General features: G+C 29.5%; 1 protein-coding gene across 2 annotated transcripts; it reads left to right on the top strand.

The window, feature by feature from the left end:
* Positions 1-4,844: 4,844 nt before the first annotated feature.
* LOC100574342 lies at positions 4,845-16,991 on the top strand. Of its 2 annotated transcripts, none has more exons than XM_003245696.4 (3): positions 4,845-5,304; positions 8,177-8,235; positions 14,717-16,991. In XM_003245696.4, the coding sequence occupies exons 1-3, from the start codon at positions 5,197-5,199 to the stop codon at positions 15,234-15,236; spliced, it is 687 nt and encodes a 228-aa protein (XP_003245744.1). In that variant the 5' UTR covers positions 4,845-5,196; the 3' UTR covers positions 15,237-16,991. The 2 variants fall into 2 exon arrangements, with proteins under 2 accessions (XP_003245744.1, XP_016661385.1); XM_016805896.2 differs by lacking the exon at positions 4,845-5,304 and adding an exon at positions 7,709-7,882.
* Positions 16,992-17,624: the final 633 nt, after the last annotated feature.

Here is a 17,624-nt window from a genome sequence, read left to right on the forward strand (position 1 = left end):
TAATTTGCTAATTTTCGTTTGGTAACTATTTAAATACTTATAAAAAAAAAAAAAAACTGTGACCAAGGATTTTTAATATTTTTTAAAAATCATTGTAACTATAAAGTAGGAGCTTTGTATTAAATTTGCAAGCTTTTTTACACAATAAATAAAGTTTTATTGGCATTAATAAAAAAAAAACCTAAAAAAATTGGAAACTGAGTATATCAGCTCAAAACAAGTCAAAATATTTTGAAAATGTTTTTATGTAAAGAAAAAGCTGATACAAACATTCAGCGAAAATGTCATGTACTTATGATCATTTGTTTTAGAGTAACGCCAAAAGCCAAAATCGATTTTGTCAAAAACCGATTTTCCGTAAAAATTCACGTGTTTCCTTAATTTTTATTTTATTTTTCCGGGCGCTTTTGAAAACTATTGGGAACTACCAGCTAGATTAACTTTTCCGTTGAACAAGATACTGAAGTTGAAAATGGAAGTATTATTTCGACAACTAATTGTGTACACAGACACAAAAAAAAAAACACAGATCATTGTAAAACCAATAGATTCATTGCTCCGCTCAGAATCTAAAATTATTAATTCTGACTTAGACTCTCTGTTATTATCGGGCAATGTCAATTTCTTGTCACTTCTTAGAACTTTTGCTGTCCCCATCGGTTTGAAATGTCTTCGTTGTTAAGAAATAATCATTTGTACAGGATTACGAAGTTGTCCAATATTAATTTAATTTCTTAATCATAATTTCTTGTTTGATTTATTATTATTTATTACTTCTGTTCTTATTATCTAACATTAATATGTAGCCATGTAGGTACGAGGTAACCAGTGGTGGCTAGAATTAATGAATTGTTTCAGCAACACATTTAAAATTTGGTGGTCGGATGGTGGTTGGATGTTGGGTAATTGGTAATTATTTATTACTCGATGAATCATTATTGTGTACCTAACGTTTTATTTTTGATCAGAAATGTATTCATCGAATAAGATTTTTCACCCTTATTTGTATTGCAATAAACTCCGACATTTTTTAAACGAATCATAATATTCTAATAGCCAGTTGATCTGCACTTTTGTACAATTTTAGAGATTACACAGTATTATGGCGATGCTATTGTATAGTATAATATAATATAATATTTTATATTTTCATATCATGTGTTTGAAATTAACATCTGGGCGATGTGGGTAACAGTTTTAGTGGAAAATATTTTACTTTTTCCGAATTCGAATTAAATATGATGTTTGTTACACGTGAGGGCTTGGGAAGAAGTGTCATGTTTTATGCTACTATATTAAAATGTTTATAAAAGTTCCAGGATTTTGTGTTGCATTGATACATACTAGGTAATATGTTTGTTCGCAACATTTCATTTATTGTGACCACTTTTCTTTTTGTTTTTACGGTTTGTACATAATGATGCCATAATGATTTTCATGCCATTGTAAAAAAAAGTTCTACTGTACGAATTATATTTTACTAATTGGAAATATATACACTAAAATAATGTAATAAACTGTGTATATATTAAGGTGTAATTGGATTGTTCGAACAAATTGTGTGCAATACATAAAAATTACTTTCAATATTCTATAGACAGTGTAATATAGGTAGACATTTTTAATAATAATATGGGTTTATAATTACTATTAATGCATACTTAAAAATTAGTAATGCTATATATGTATATTATATATAATATATAATTGTGTTCTCTTCGTTTCGGAATTCAATAGGTATCAAATTTAATTTAGTGACTATTGGCTATTATTCATTGAAACGAATAATTATTTTTTTCACATGGTTTTGGATTTTTTGTAATTACAGTAAACAAAATTAATATTTTGCAATAATGATTTTATTAACATAAATAAATATATATTAGCATATTCTCAAAAGAAAATAAATATGTAAGTACTTGTCACTTTTAAATATTAAGCAAACAACTTTTTTATGTTAAAATACTTAAATTTGTAATAAACTACATCTTTAAGTTTCTTTAAACTTCAGTTTATATTGACTTTTGAAGAAAGTTGAAGTATAAAAACATAATCACCTACATACATAATATTTTGTCGAGAAAGTTTTCATGAAAATGTGGTCGGGAGGTTTTAATTTTAATAATTTGGACGTACAATTATGAAAAATAACTTTTTTATCTGAAGGATATGCATATGTGTTTAGTGTATCAAGTACAGACAGTATACTAGTCTCATTCCCGAATTCGACTTTAAAAATATTTTCAGCTACAAGTTTTCACATTTTCATCAATGTTTTCTTAATGTAATTTTCAAATACACGAATCCTTCCCCATAAGTTCAAGCAGCTGTCGGATCGAAAAGGGCGCTTATATGATTTAATCTGACAGTGTATCCCCTTTCGTCCCTCTCCTTTGTACCACGGTAGAAGCCAACAAAAAGGTGCTCGCCAGGACGAGATGGCATAAAGAGACGAGAAATAAAAATGGAAAAAAAGCTGGCATTTCCAATTTTGTTTGCTGCTTTGAATAATTCATAAGAGGTTTTTTTTTTTTGTAATCAATTGTTACTGGTCTGCATGTTAATGAAATTCAAGTAATTTCATCTTTTTTATTTTGGTGTGTTTTTGGCGTCATTTCGCAGAAATTTGCCAATAAATTACGAGTTGAGGCTCGATGAAACCGCGGTCAGGCGCACCCGGAAGTCCGGTTTCTCGTATAAGTTATTGCCCTGTCAGAGGTTTGCGCTACGGGCCAGGGGAATTTCAATTTTCACGTTTATATAATTTTCATAATTTTCGTTCGGGAAACTAAAACGCAATTTGTATGCGCTTTGGAATTATTATATATTTTATATTTCCGATAATGGGCTAAAGCTCAACGTTTTGACAATTTATACAATTAAAAATGAAATATATACCTAACATAGCTCATAAGTAAAAATAATTAATAATGGTATCGATTCATTGTAAAATATATAATATTATTGACTATTACGTAATACTGTTGAACGTTCTTAAAACGGTATGTTTTTTCGAAAATCGCTAAAAACTATTGGTTGCAATTTATAAACTTCATTTCTCTGACAACAAATAATGACAATAACTGTCATTCTTACACGATTCTCAACTTAAGTAATGTTTATGAATAATGACGATGTTCGACTACAAGTGTAATAGATATTTCATATTTATCCTTTCAATGAACATTAAATATATTATTAGCGACAATAATTATATAAATGTATTACTTAACACAGCCTATATATTATATATATATATATTAGGATGGTCCAACCATTTATAGAGCCAAAAAAATAATATTCGAAATGAACTCACAGCATATTCTTATTTTGAGAAGTATTAACTAAAAGTCTCAAATAGTATAATGAAATGTGATTTTCACTCATAATCTTAATTTTAGGAAATTAAAATATAAATATAAATATAAATTTAAACAGTTTAATCAATTTATATACTAAACAATTACATGATAACTTTATCCATTCGATAAATGTAATAAAATAACCATAAAAAATTATTTATTCTATATATAGATAAATATTTTGTATTTTATTACCTATTTTTTTCGTAATAAAATTAATTTATGAAAAAGTTGTAGATACTATTTTTATAGAAAATAACAGGTTTAAAAATGATCCTTAAGGTAAGATATATTTTTATGCAGTGTTACAGTTTTTGACTTAAGTTCAAAAAACAAAAAAATTTCCTATTTGGTTATTTTTCATCCTTATGCGGCACGTGAACTCTAATTTTTTACAGAATCAACAACATAAAAAAAAAATTAAAATTAAAATTAAAATTATTTTGTATCTCTTAACAAAATAAAAGAGTGCTGGTAACAAAAATCTAAAGTTAGTTTCTTTAACTTCCATATAACGAACTTCAAATTTAACTAATTATTTTTCAGAAACATGACCTTCATTGTTGATGGTGGGTAAATTCTATTCAACTATATATTACAAATTTTTTTTGTTCCCCATGAGACTTCGTTTTATGGAAGTTTCACTGGATATAATAATACATTGTAAATGTATAACCGCATATATTATAATATATCGAGCGGAAAAACTTGCAGTAATTTCATCTGTGATCGGAAAAAAGGAACACCGTGGAGCGTAGAGTTTTTCTTTTCAATTGAATCCTTTAAATTGATTTATTCGCGCGCAATTGTTGACGGAAACTCTTGAATTCAATACAAAATATATGTACACGTATATAGTCGCGGAGACATCGATTTTATACCCTAGCAAACATGTACGCACACACATTCCAATTTACAACGCGCATCGTGTACGGTCGTCGGGGGGGGGGACATCGTAATTCGTTTAAATTCGGACGGACATTTGAAGAGAGCACCGCATTCAGCACCCAGCACGCACACAAACATATAATATATATATAATTAAGGGCGGTCGAAGAGGGGGGGTGGGGGTGTTACCGAAATCGCGGTCTGAATCACGTCCGCGTTATGGTCGGTCATCGCATCATGTTTATTCATTACGACTGTGTCCCGGTAAGCTCACGACGTAGAGACACATATAATAATGCGGTCGACGTCTATACAGACGAATGTCGACGACGTACGTATGTTTGCGTACGAGAGGAGTACTCGAGAAAAATTAATAAGGGGAAAAGATATATATAAATTATTAGTAGGTATTAAATAAATAAAACAGCATCCCGGTGCGCATATACCGTATAGTACCACGATACGCCATCGAGAGACCGCGGTTGCGGTGACGGCGCGGCGTGGTAAACAAAAGGTGGGAGACGGCACGCATAATATGCGTATAACTTACGTAATAATATAACAATATTAAATATTATCAGATCGTGTGCAACCGCCGCATTATCCGTTCGGTCGTCGGTAAATGTTGTGGTCGTTGTTCACTATAATATTGTTGTTCGTCTCTTTATGTAATACGCGCGTCGTCTCGGAAGTCCGCCGCACTCTCGCAGACTGATAATGCGTGATAGCAATAGATTGTAATACGTAGAACAATATTATGTATAGCTCTATATAGTATTGAATATTACATAGGTACCTAATATAATATATTCTCGAGAAAACAATAATAATAATAATAATAATTATAATTATTATTATTATTATTATTCACCCGCCGACGACGGTCGGCGCGCGGTCCGGAGCACCGGTAGTTGTTGTTAATTTCTCGCACAGTTCTCCGTTCGAGATGGGCAGCGGTCTGTGCAGGAGTAGAGGAGACGAAAGACCGACGCGGGCTGTACGACGGGGGTTCGACGGGTTGTACCGGAAGATAGTTTTCAATTACTCTAAACAGGTAAAATACACTCAGGGTTGGCTTGCATTGTTAACAATACGACGAGAGTCTGTATGCTTTTTAAAAAAAAATTTAATGAAAAAACGATTAATTCGTTGCGTTATGAATAAGTTAAAGCCGCAAAGTATTTAAATACCTACCAATACAGGCCAATGTAGACAATACGATTTATAATTGATTTTATCATAACAAATGGATATCTAACATCGTGTAGTTGTAGATTTTAAAACATAATTAAAAATGGTACCTATTGTTATTCATTGTATTATAATATCGCACTATCCAAGTAATTTAATCATGTAGTTGAATATATTATAACCATCTTAATATGAGTTAGTTTATTTTTCATACGAATTTGTTCAGCTATAATCACTGTTGATAATATGTTGAATTTTATATAAATATTTATAGACGACGTTATATTATTATTTCTAATACACATACCTACTATTTAGTAAATACAATTAATTACACACCATCAATTTACATAAATCTACCATTAAAGATATATATTTTTAATTTTACTTAGTTTTGTAAATATAGATAGTTAGTTTAAAATGTCGATTAGATACACGATAACAAATATCAATACTAATTTAAACATTATGAACTGTGAATAATTCATCTAAAATTAACTGGTCAAAATGTACTTGGATTTTTATTATTCCTTGTCTATTATGTACCTAAATTATTTAATAATTACCTATATGGTGGATATGTATACGAACTGTGGATTTTAAATAATCTTAAGACTACCTACATAATCTATTTTTTATTAGATTTACTCAATAATCTATTTTTCTACTAGATTATAGTTATACTAATTAACTTAACATAATGAGTGGAAATACAATTTTTAATTATTTTTATCAATAAATATTAAGTACAATATACTTTATGAAGTAAAAATACGAATAATGATATCTATAGGTACTTTGACAAATCTCATCGTGATATATGAAAAAAAAAATGTAAGTAGTTAAATAAACCTGAACGAATATTATTGTTCGTGCTCTTACAAAAGCATAATGATAAATCTGAACATTTTACTGTATTGTAAGAAGAACTTGAACAACTGTTTATGATAAAGATATTTTTAATTATTTAACCATTAAAAATATGTTATGGTCTTGAAAATGGGTTCGAAATAATAATAAATTGGTAATTTAAGATAAAATTTGAATCTTTATAAAGTCGTTGCAGTCAATGGCCTCAGACGCCTATGCTTTAATAAATGAAAAAAAAAATGATAAATAAACGTATCTATTTTAATAATCAATTTACACTTGTAGGACGTAGGTATGTGTTTTTTTCCCTAAATAAAATATGTTAAATTATTTAACGTCATTCAGACTTGATCAACAATTCATTTCTAGAGTTGACAATATTAATGTAAATTCGGATATCGTAAATTGTAACTATACCTAAGTTTTTCGAATATAGGATATAAGTGTAATATTTTTTTAACCATATTAATAATAATACTAAATATGTTATTAATAAATTATGAAATTATCGAGCCATAATAGTAAAATGTAACTAGTTTTGACCTTTAATATATGTAGGAAGGAATCCTAATTAAAAGTTCTAACAGGTATTATAACAAATAAATAATTGTAACTGGTAAAAGAGGCGTTCAATTAAGGGAGTCAATTAAATTTCAAAAAATGTAAATTACACCTACACGGTAACACAAAATACAAGCTTTAATAAGTTAATAAATGCCATGAATATAAATTTAGTTTACATTTTATTAACGATTTATGATATTCATATTATACTATGAATTATAATAATATAATATCAATAAGCGATAGTGCATTCCACGCGTTTAATTAAAATATGTGTAAATCAGTTTTTTAATATTATTTTATTTCATTATCATATAAATAATTGTATAATATTTTCATTTTGAAAAATAGCGAGCGAAAAATGTGTTTGAAAATGAATGGGTATATTATTATCGTCATTATTGTGTGTTCACAAATTATTTACGTCGTGTTAAATTATTCAAATCGGTTACGCTTGTATGAAATTTTACAAGAATACAAAAAATTAGTATTACCGATTTTTGGTGATGAATAGATACGAAAAACCTTGAATCTTTATAGGCAGACTCTTGAATGTGAATTTCCATTAAAAGAAACTTCTCCGATGTTACGCGCATAAAATATACACGTATGTATATCACATTGTATGATATTATATTTTAATAAAATGTACGGTTTTTTTTTTTTTTTTTTTATCGTAAACCCCTTGGTGCGATTATTTAATATGGAACATCTGCCAAAAAAAAATAATTAATCTCCCGCTTAGATTCCTAATGACGCATAATCTAAGGTCAAGTGATATTAATGCATTCGTGTAACAATATAATATGCGATATATTGTTATGACATTATCCATATTACATATTATTATGTGTAGAAGTGTAGAACGTAATGGTAATAACGAAAATATTCTGTCGAAATAATAGTACTAAACTACCGTATTTTAATCCTATGTATAATTTTACTTATTATTATTATTATCATGACTTATGGTGTTCGACGTGTCAGTTTCAGATATTTTTGCACAGGTATTATTAATATGTATTGCGTATTAATTCACATTACAAATCATACATTATACAAGTATGAGCTAAATATAATAATATGTCGGTGACAAAATTATATTTATCAAATAGTAATAAATAATAATGCCTGTAATATTATGTTAATCAATTATAGATAATATAATATATTAATTAGATACACTAATTGAAGTTAGGTAAATTATTGTTCCGTGAAAAATAGAACTATATGAATTCAATTGGCTGATTCTCATTCATGTGCGTTCAAATGTCATAATATTACTATTAATATGTTTTCAGTGGACGCGTTATTCAGACAAACACAAGAGGAGTGAAAAAAAAAAGACCAAACACAATAAGTAAGTTAAATATTATATTTCTGTAGACAAAAATGAAGGGAATAAATGTTTATTTGTGTTGCAAATTACCTAGGTATTTGCATACCTATAGATTTATAGAAATATTTACTGGGTCTGTACATATAACTATGTAGAATTAATAAGGCTGGGCGTTAACAACTAGTTACTTTTGGATTTTCATTAATTTAATTTTTTGATTAACGTGAAATTAACTAATTAATTTTTCATTTAAAGAAGTAAGTAAAGTTAATTTATTTAACTTTTAATTGTATTACATTTCGTTTTCATGTCGAAAAATATTTACCGTGAATTATATTTTAAAGATTATATTTTTATATTTTTCCAATCTTACTTATTGTATTGGTAAGTATTGTTCTTTCTTTCGAAACGAACAATTTAAATGAAATATACACTATATGGAAATACTTATTGTATAAAGTATAAACATTATAGTCTATAATTTAGTTTTGGGTTGGTAAAATATAAAGGAGGCACGTAAGTAATTGTATAAAAAAAATATTAATGTATTATTAAAAAGTCTAAAAAAAAATGTGTATTTACTATTATCTATTAATTTAACTAAGAAACCAAAAATTCAATTAACTTTTAATTTTTAACCTTTTCTTATTGACGCATATTAATTTAACTTAACTGAGTTGAAAAAAAATCATTAACTTGTCCAGCTTTGAGAATAATTATATTGTAGAATTTGACGGTATTTTGAGGTTTACCAGCGGATAATTATATTTGGTATAGTAACGTAAACAAATATCCCGGAATTATATTATCATCACGATTTATATCTTACTTCACCTACAAGGTGATCCATTATAAATCTTCATTAATTATTTCAAAAAGTTAAGAATGTTTAGAAAATAATTATTTTTAAAAAATTTGACGTAATGAAAGACAAAATTTTTGAAAAAAAATATACTTGTTAATTATCGTTTTTAAGTTTTTTACTTATTTAAATTATAACATTAATTTTAATGTCATATTTTGAAGCAGAATAATTTCGAAGTATTTCGAATTTCGATACATACAAATCGAATTTTGAACGAGTACATAATATTTAAGAAGTTGTAACTTAATAAGTATCTGAAGATTAGATGAGCTGAGTAGAGTGACATTGTACCCCAAAATATGGGTACAACTTTGCACATCAAACTATAAATAATTATAACTAATTAGCAAGTCGTTTAAAAATCTGAAATATTGAGTGTAGACATTTATAATAATCACCTAGTTTAAGGTAGATATTCGTATACATTTTGACCGGGTTACAGTTCACAACTATGTGCAAACAATGTTGAATTATATCATTTGTTGAACATTTTAATGCAACGAATGTCCTTTAATACCCTATATAGTATTTAAAAAACGGTATCACCAGGAAATCATATCATAATATTAAAATTCATAGGAAGATTTTCAAATGTTTGATATCCATAAAAATGTCAATATAATAATATTTTCCTCTTTAGTCATTGTTCGCTCAGAATTTTAAATCATAATAAAGAATTAAAAGCATATTTTTTATAGGGTATCCAGTGTGATACAACAAACAGTGAAATTTGCATTGAATTTTATTTTTTTTATAGTAGTTCCGTTATCTGAAAAATATTAATTTCTTTGTTATAAACTTATAACTAAAATGTGTTAAAATGTATACGGGCAATACAGGGTGTCAAGAAAGTTTTCGAACGTACCAAAAAAACTTTTTTTTTAGAGTAATTTGGTTCGGAAAAGTTTTTAGAGCACTTTTATATCCGAAAACGTGATGGTGAACATACTAAAAAAAAAAAATAACGTACACATCATTGTAATCACCAATAGATTCTGAGCGTCACTCGGAATCTAAAATTGAACACGTACAGAGTTAAATGTAATCATAAAATCTATATTCTTGAAGAAACAAAATTCAACAAGAAATCACTATAAATACAATTATTATACGAAGCGTCGAGCTACACATTTAATGTTCATAGGATTTATTATATTTTGTGTCAATATACAAAAAAAATAATACGGCGATAGTATTATTTTGTTATTCTAAAAAAATTTTTAAAAAAAATCCACATGAAATGTTATTAAAATAGTAAACTTTAAATAAAGCATGCATTCAGTATTTTAGATTCTGAGTGAAGCGATGAATGTATTGATTTTTCAATGATGTGTGTTTTTTTTAAATTTATTTTTTTGTTATTTTTTTATTTTTATGTGTCATCACGGTTTGGGGCAGTAAAAACTAACAATGCTTAGATTTTCTACAAGAGTATCTTGTTCGATGGAAAAGTGAATCTAGTTGGTGCTTCGAGAGGTTAAATTTTAAAATTCTCAATAGTTTTCAAAAGTGCCGAGAAAAACAACATAAAAATTAAGGAAAATTGAGAATATTTACGCAAAATCGGTTTTTTAATAAGCATTTAAAGTTCAGATCTTGACAAAACACGGAAAAATCACGAAAATTAGCAAATTATTTTGAGTTGAGAGTTCATAAAAATTTTTATTTTTAAATCTAAGGTTTGAAAATGTAATACAAGATTATTCATAAGTTTATCTACCTTTAGCGAAAAAAAAAATGTCTACAAGCAAATTAAATTAAATTTTTATGAACGTTTGAAGTTCATATTTTTACAATATTGGGTATTCACTCGATTTTTTATGTAGCGCTTTTGTTATTTTGTTGTAATTCAAAAACAAATAACAGTAGATATATGAAAATTTTACTGAATATTTATATTCGCATTTTCTATACACCATCATATTTTGAAAATATTTTGCTCTTTTTGAACTGTTTACGGGCACTGATAGTTTTCAATTATTTTGGTTTTTTTTTCTATAATTGTCAATAAAATGTTATTTGTTTGGTAAAAAGCGTGAAAATTTAATACTAGGCTCCTGATATATTGCTTAAATGGCAGTTGAAAAATATTAAAAATACATAGCTACAATTTTTTTTTATAAGCATTTAAGGTTGGAATTTTGACAAAATTTATCATATTTAAAATTTAATAACTATTTTGTGGTTAATAATGTATAACATGGTCAACTTGTATAGTTAAGGATTGAAAATTTAAAACAAGGTTCTATTTAAATAGGTAAATATATAAAAATTTTTATTCACAATAATATCATCAAATATACTTAGTAATATCATAGGCTGACTGACCGTCTTTGCTCAGAATCGTTTTTCTTATACAATGATATTATATCATTGATTTAAAATTTAACACCATCCATTATAGTGACCCTGCATTTGTACCTACTTGTACCTTGTAACTTTTTATTTTGAGAAATGGATGTTAGTCAACTTACTACGTTGTCTTATGACAATAGTTTATGATTAGGCGAACATATTATAGAAAAATAAATTCTAATTGTACGATCATTAGTCGTGTACGATAATATATTAAATTTTGGATTCACAGCAGCATCCACTGCATTACCCTACGGTATAAGTTAAGTGATCTGCGCCACTGATAATACCATGCAGTAATATTCGGTGAAAAGAAACAGATGAAAATTACTTTGAATTTATAACGAATAGAGTAAAAAGATAAAAAAAAAAAAAAAACAAAAAACTGGATCGTTGTGTGCTTCCGTAGTATGTAGGTATCTACGTATAAGAAATCTAACGAACAATCAAAGAATTATTTTATAGAATACTTGTCACTATTAAACGGCGACCAGTGCTACGCGAGAGTGGTATATCTCGCTATTTTGGACTACTTTCGTGTGATATATCGAAACATTTGGACAGCAGGCAGTGAACAGGTCCACAGGACGGAATGCGTTGGGTGTCGGGCGAGAACGACAAAATTAAATTCATAAAACAACGTACGACACCGTTAAATCATAATATAATATAATAAGACGCGCTGTAGTCAATAAAATCTGCGAACCTTTCCGCGAAACTTTCGTCTGCGCGTTTTATTAGACGATCGTTTGGAAAACTTTACGCGGGAATCTTGTGCCGGGGCTGTTTATTGGGGAATTAAAAAAAAAAAAAAAAAAAAAACACAAAATAAACGTAAAACCACGCACGGACCTTGTCCATGATATTATATGGGTAGGTATTCCCAGAGCTGTTAAAATGTATTAAAATGTTACAAAGGTATATAATAATATAACCTCGACGCGGTATCGTATAATATATATACCTACCTACTGACGCAATAATAAACTCCATCACTATTATGTGCTTTATGTGTCCAGTCGGTCATTCGCATCATGAAATCGAATACGCTCTGGGACACGACGGTCTCTGTGTAGCTAAGTATACGGACGGTTGGAATTTTCAGGAAAATATCGTATTATTTTACGCGAATATTACATTTCACGACAGACGACAGAGATAATATTAATATATCGGGGGTTAGAGATGAACTCGCGATGTCAAATTGACATCAACAGAAGCATTTTCAAACACTACGAAGCGTATATAGTATTGTCTACGTTGTATTATTATTATACGATTGATATTGTAAATTCGTATTTTTCTTAAGACTCACATAATATTATATTATTTTACGATAACAATATTATTACTTAATACTCGGGCACTAGAAGACATACGTACCTATTACCTATACACAATTATTGAATTATTATACTTGAACGTTCGTGTTTTGATAACTATAGTGACAACACAACGTTCGTACAATGTCAATATTATTTTTCAATTAAGATTTTAGAACACTATATTCATTAGCTTTAGTCTATACGTATTCATCTCTAAATAATGATATGAGAATACATCTATTCAATATCTTTAAATTAATCCAATGTGAAAACGGAATTATAGATTAAAAATTATAATTTCGTGACAAACATACTAATGTCATTGACACATTTATGTCAGTATGATATATTTCGTTAAAGTTAGAATGGATACATCATAATATTACCTAATAATAAACTATATAAAAAATAAAATAATATTATACTTTTTAAATATTATTTTTACTAATATAATATTATTATAGTTTTAAAATAATGTGTATTTAAAAAAAAATGTTTTGAAAGAAACATTTTTTTTTTATGGTAAAAAAATGCTTTGGACTTCAAGTGCGATGGTTGTTTCTGTTTGGAGATCCAAAAGTAAAAAGTCCCTATACTTTTCTGAATGTTCGCGAAAATCTAAAATAAAAATCGGTAAACGGGAATATTTTTGTTACATCAACTTTTAAGGCAAAATGGATTTTGTTATTTTGTTAACATAATATGATGATTATTATTGGTATCGATTTTTTGATAACTGAGTAACTATTTATTTTTAAGTTAATAAACGCAAACATTTTTTTGCAAAGATTAGTTCAACTTACTTAGTATATTACTAATAGTAAAATAAATTCTAGAAAACTATAGGTAAAAGCAATATTATCATATATAGTATAATAAGATATCCCTAGAAACTTAGCTTGACAGACGGTCTTCGTTCAAAATCGTATTTCGTCTATAGGTACAATGATTGAATCATTCTACTCAAACTCAATGTTATTGACGAGGAACACTCGAAATCTATACAGGCTACAATATTATGCAGTAACTATACAGCAGAGCGACTTCTCCGGTTTCATGTTTCAGTTCCTTAGATTTGTGTTATATAATTTTAATCCAACATATATAGATATATAAACTGAGCAGAAATGAAATAAAATATTTTACTACAATTTTAACGACAACCCTAATGGTTGCGTATAATACCATATTATTACCACCTAACCATATTATACCTACTGCAAATTGAGCGGGATATTTGACTGAAATTATATTAGTACATACCTTAGCCACGAACAATCGCTAAACATTTAATTAATCAATAGTGAGTTAATAGTACCTACCTTAAATATTATGTTTTAGTGGCCAATGATTGGTTCGTACAATTTTAATAAACCATTAAATTAATACATTTTTCATGAAATACGGCATAAGAAAATGTATAAAAATATTTCTGTCAGATATGGGGACGCTCCCGAGGCGATTACCGAGGAAATACCATACGCGATAGGAATTAAGTATATATATACGGAACAAATAATTTGTTCCTGTTCGGAACTCAACTACAAACAGTTTCGACTATTTGTTCCGGGACGGATCTTTACTGTAATAACTTTAATTAATTAAAAATCCATAATATTGTCTGATCGTTTACTTAATCGTTTACAAGGGTCTTCTAACAATAATTTAACATCATATAAACAGATATATAGTTACGTTCCATATCTTTGTGCTTTATAGATGTGTACCTATACCTGGTATAACATTTCACCAGGGATATTTAACTCCACCGGGGAAATTTATCTCCGGTACAATCCCGATCGTGAATATTTAACCCTCCCCCCACCCGGGTGAAATGTAACGGGTCAAAATACAATAAGGTTCCACCGGTACATCGAAAAACCGACAACCGTAATAATTATTGTATTGCGTTCTTGTTTTCTCGAACCGTGTCTCATTGATCTTATTGCACATACAGGAGCAGAAGGAAGAAACCGATCATCAGCGGACCGTTTCCGGCAGATCCGGATCGACTGCAAGGTGAAAAGTGGCAGTACGTGATACTGACGCGGTTGGACACAGAACCGCCGCCCGAACGACCGCCGCGAACCAAGCGCTGCCGCCGGCAGGAGACGGCGATCAGTGGCGTCAGTGGCATCGTCCGTTGGGGATCGGAGCGGCGGCGGCGGCGGCGGCGGTCGTTCGGTCGCAGGCGGCAGACGACGCCGCCTCAGAGTCTGTCCGCCGATGAGCCGACGGAACCGGTGTCGTCCGGACGGATCGAAGTTGGCGATGACGGCGGAACGGTCAAAAGAGCGGTGGCGGCGGCAGAAAAGAAAGCGCCGCCGGCTTTCGACAAGGCCGTCGAAAAGACTTCGATGTGGGTCGTTTTGTGGTCGGGCGCCGTCGTCGCTGGTCGGACGTTCGCTGCCCGACAAAACGGTTTGCTCAAGTCCGTCGCCCGCGCCCATGCGATGGCCAACGATTTGACGTCGTAACATTAACAGATTGGCGGCGGTGCATGTGGAAAATTACAGCGGTGGATAACCGCGGTTAAGGTGCCTCGGTACTTCCGCTAATCTTAGTTCAAAAGACCTCAAGTTTTGACAAAATTTAAGTTAGTTGACGTTGTCGGATTTCTATTCTAAAAAAAAAAAAATTGAACTCGCCAGAAAATTGTCTATAGAATGTACGGGATACGTTGTAAAGATTAAATCTTATATTATTGTGAACTGTATTTGAAAACTTGAAAGTATGAATTTTTTCAAATCATAATTAAAATTATAAACGAAAAGTGTTTTTTACAGACGATTTTCTGCTGGATTCAAATATTTTTTCAAAAATCAGAATCAGACAACGTTAGTTAACTTTAATTTTGTCAAAACAATAACATGTAAGAATTTGTAAAATTCGTGTATCGATTTTTGACATATGCATGCCCATATGAGAGTGGTACTGGAATTTAATTTCACTCACATTAATAATCATTTACAACTACCTAACTCATAGATCCCGGGTGGCTAAGACAAGATTAGAAATTGCCTAATGGTTGCCCCTTAAATAATAGCCCATAGCGAGGCCCATTAAAGATATAATTACTTATTATAAGTATCGTGGTAATAATCGAGTGTTTATGGTATCTTTATAGTGATAATAATACTGCAAGCTATCGATACATCGTACATCACCCACACACATAATATACTATTACAATCATAATATTATATTATTATATAATCTATATAGGTACTGTAATTGACTTTTCAAAAAGCCACTGCGGAAAATCCTATTTTGTTTTATATTTAATATCACAATATTGTCTTTATTGACGAATCGCGTGAGACCATAATACATAACGAAATCTAGTGGTTGTCCAAAATCCGTACGTGTTATTCTATTTAGATTTCCAATCATAAACTATAAGTTAAACCAGCATGCGAAAATATGTCCTATGTTAATTTGATTGTCTGTAGATAATCAGATCTAACCACAGGTTGTGAAAAGTGCGCTGCATTACTATTGTATACAATTATATTATACAGTATAGTTGGGGGGTGTACATCATAGAGTAAGATATATTATGGTGTACATGGCAAAGGAAGAGTAAAATATGCCTTATAGCGCCTTATACTTATTTCATTATATTTTGGTTTCAAAACTCAAACTATAGGTTTGACATTTAAAAAAATGTCTAATATAGATATAATATATTACGATAATAATAATAAAAAGATAACCGTATAACTCTCCTGTCACATTATAAAACCACATCTTGCCTAACGTGCCGATTTTATGCCATCCAAATACACGTCGGAGGAGACGTCTTACTATCGAGTTCAATTTAAGTGCACACTCGACGCATTTGAACGCCATAAAGGCTGAACGCAAAACAGTTCAACGATTTATCCGGTAATAACATGGAGAAGAAAAAAAATATATATAAATAAAGTGGCAATGTAATGCCGAAAATCCTCCTTGCGCAGTGTTTATGACTTCCGCGGCTCGACGGATGATACTTCCGGTGTGTTAAAGCCAAGTCGCCTTGTCATCATTTCAGAAACAGGTCGTTCGATTCGAGCGGAAAGGCAAGGCAAGGGGATGAAAATAAATATATTTATAGGTTCGACGCTATATAATGGCTCCATTCGATATGCGAATACATAGTATATACATACGAGTTGTACTATATTATATAGATCGTATATTTTCGTTTTCCAATTTCATTCACCATTCTACACGTCCCATTAATATTGCGACATCGATAAAAAAGGGCCCGTACAATAATAATTATTAGGTAACAAGTATACGGTTTCCCGAAGGACATATTATATAGGTATAGATATCTACTCGCAAATAACCAACTCTATAATATAGTTTTTGTGGTAAATTTCTTTGGACCCACCCTTATGAGTGATCGTAATTGAACCCAAAACAGTTAAAACTTAAAAACGTCTATGCCATGGCAATTTTAGTTTTTTGTTTTTGTTGTATTAAACGAATCAATTTTTTTTGTGTGTGTATTATTGATTGTAATTTGAAAATGACGTATTTGTTGATAATTTATGTTATGTAAAAGTTTATATTATAGGTTCAACTGTGAAAGTGTCATGTGAAACACAAAAATACTCAGAATTTATAAAAATCAGAAATTATTGTACTATAATATTTTACTTCCATTTTACTTACTATACAAAAATTGAAATGCAATATATTATAGAAAAACAATTTTTAAACTCAAATAGTAAACTTATTTAGTATTTTATAAAATTTGAAATGACGTGTTGAAGTGTTTTTAAATTTTTTATACGAACATTTACTAATAAATTATTCATTAATGTATATTTATTATTTTTTGTATTTAAAACTGTTTTTGGATACATCCGCCA

The sequence above is a fragment of the Acyrthosiphon pisum genome, chromosome A1, assembly GCF_005508785.2.
Source record: "Acyrthosiphon pisum isolate AL4f chromosome A1, pea_aphid_22Mar2018_4r6ur, whole genome shotgun sequence".
Taxonomy (NCBI): Eukaryota; Metazoa; Arthropoda; class Insecta; order Hemiptera; family Aphididae; genus Acyrthosiphon; species Acyrthosiphon pisum.